We start from the raw sequence: 2,579 nt of genomic DNA, 5'->3' as shown, positions 1-2,579 counted from the left end.
CTCCAGTGCTTGTAGACGTTGCTAGGTGGTCCACGGACAGGGTTGTTATTGTATTATCTGTGTTATTCTTTGTACTGCCACGATTGAAGATGAATAGATTGAAAGTTTCTCACAAAAGAAAAAGACATGTAGGAAGTTATACTTTTGTCCGGATGCGCTGGATGCGGAATTGCGCATGTATGGAAGGGCTCTCCATTGCTATCCAAAGGAGTGACCTTCCTATCAGCATTGAGATTGTTTCGATCACTGCGGTTGCTATGATACAGAGCCAAGAGGTGACAAATGAGTCTATGCCTCCATTGTCATGGAAATCAAGTACTTGAGAGGTCATAATGATTATTGTATTACTCATGTAATTCGTACCTAAAATAAGGCTAGTGATCGTCTGGCTAGTTTTGCTAGAATAGAGGATAGGACTATAGCATTGGATCGGTTCGGGTCCTCCTGAAGTTTTAATTAGAGCTTGCCATTAATGAGTCTAAAGACATTGTGATTGAGTAATACATGGTTTACCCCCAATTAAAAGAAGAAGCAAATAGACTAAAATCCAGAAGCGTCCCATGTATAATCAAAGACGGACAACAAACATATAAGCAAAACATTTTTTCATAGTCAACAAGTCAAAGAAGAATATGACATAAAAAGACAAAGTCAACCACATGGGCAAGAAGCAAAGAGGGTCAAACCTAGAAGGGTCCCATGCATGCAAGGCCCATTCATGAAAGCATAAGATGAGTGACTCACCGTCGATAAATCGTATTTATTTTAATAAATCTCCACTCTCATATTATCAATCTAAATATTCATATTTCATACAACCAAATCGAATTAAATTATATTGCAATCAACTCTTGCAGCAACATGCAGGGCATCATCTAACTGCAACTCGTTGCATACAAATTTGAACAGCGGAACACCGCCGTGCCTGGTCAACAGTAACAATGGCAGAAGTGCAGTCCGTCACGCATCTTGCACTCGCCACCGCGGCAGCCCGACTGGCACCACGCGTTGCACTCGCCGTTCTGCTCCGGCAGCTTGCAGCCGATGTTCTTCAACCCGTTGCCCCAGCTGTGGTGGTCCGTGCAGCAATGCAGTTCCTCCGACGACGCTGGAACAAAATTGATCAAGCACATCATGAATTAAAGTTCGTTTACGTTACGTAAACAGGGGCATGTGATGCAACGCAGCCTTGGTAAAAGCAATCGGTAAAACTTACTCGCCGAGGCGACCAGCGAACCTAGGACAACAAGGGCCACTAGTGCAGTGGCACGAGTCATGATCTCCTTTCTTTCTCTTGCCGTGTGTCTTCTTAATTTGCTCCGATATTAGGCCGATCTCAAAGTGTGCTTCTCTGTCGGTGTGTATTGTCTAACACTGGCGTTGCCGTACTATTTATATTCTCCGGATTCATGCCCTATTTACTGTGGAATTCCCTATAGTATAAATGAGATCTATTTAGCAGTATTATTACTTTTTGGCGAGATCAACCTTACATGCATGATTTGCTTGATGCGTGATTAGTAAACGAAATGTGCTTGATCAATACTGGCGTTGCCGTACACTATTTATACTCTCAAGACTCATGCCCTCTTTAATTTGGATTTCCCTGTAATAAAGGAAATCCATTTAGAAGTACAGTATTATTAATAAGGGAAATCCAGCAGATCATCCATTGGAGATACTGCAATATTTTGACGCCTACGCCACCTGTCTATTGAGTTCTATTGAGTTCTATTGTATGTTGCTACCGCCTTAGTTTTCTCGCTTATATTTATTTTGTTTGCTCAAGATGAGCATAATCAGAGCTGGTGCTTTTGATGCATCCATGTTTGTCTATGAGTGTTATTCTATCATATGATGCAAATGGGGATCTTGCAAGCATATAACCATCTTAACATTCATGTTTTGTGTCTATTTTTATCCACTTACCTAACACAAACTGAAGGGCAAAATGGATAGGCGTGACAACATGCTCTATCAATGATCTAGTATATTCAATAATTCGTGAAAAAAGTCTAACTAAGAGTATGGAAAGCCATAATACAAATTGTCTTCATCAACTACAAGAGCTAAACTTCCCTAATTAGGGCCCGACTAGTCGCATTAATTTTTTTGACACAAAATGCGTATTGGTCAACACTATTACTTTTTGTGATAATCCACAAGTACAAGATATGCCATTCATGTAGGTCAATAGACAGTCGCCGATGAGAAGAGTGAGCAAATAAAACCTTGTGCGAGGTGGTAACGAACCATTAAATGATTGCATTTGAACCAAAAACATATGTGCTGTCCCTTATAAGTGATGTAGAAAACATGTGTCATGAGGTTTTATCCATGACCGTCTCTATACTAATGAAATTAATTGACAAAGAGTAGTTCTTGATAAAAATAATTTGTTGACTTATAAGCCCCATTAAGACGATATAATTAATAAAATTGACACCATATCTCCGGATCTCTACACAACAAGGTACACATAATCCTAGCAAATCCTATATATGACTGAATAGGTAATTTCCACTAACTTACTCCTTTTAATGTGTAAGCATGGATGGGGAAGTGACTCACCTAACCAT

General features: G+C 39.9%; 1 protein-coding gene across 1 annotated transcript; it reads right to left on the bottom strand.

Moving 5' to 3' along the window:
* Positions 1-750: 750 nt before the first annotated feature.
* Positions 751-1,343, bottom strand: LOC119344887 (putative defensin-like protein 27). Its single transcript, XM_037615181.1, has 2 exons — positions 1,217-1,343; positions 751-1,108 (listed from the first exon to the last, which is right to left on the bottom strand). Exons 1-2 carry the CDS (start codon positions 1,275-1,277, stop codon positions 930-932), a joined length of 240 nt encoding a protein of 79 aa, XP_037471078.1. The 5' UTR covers positions 1,278-1,343; the 3' UTR covers positions 751-929.
* Between the last annotated feature and the right edge of the window lie 1,236 nt (positions 1,344-2,579).

The sequence above is a fragment of the Triticum dicoccoides genome, unplaced genomic scaffold, assembly GCF_002162155.2.
Source record: "Triticum dicoccoides isolate Atlit2015 ecotype Zavitan unplaced genomic scaffold, WEW_v2.0 scaffold190978, whole genome shotgun sequence".
NCBI classification, from domain to species: Eukaryota; Viridiplantae; Streptophyta; class Magnoliopsida; order Poales; family Poaceae; genus Triticum; species Triticum dicoccoides.
This window is presented reverse-complemented; position numbering and strand designations above follow the sequence as displayed.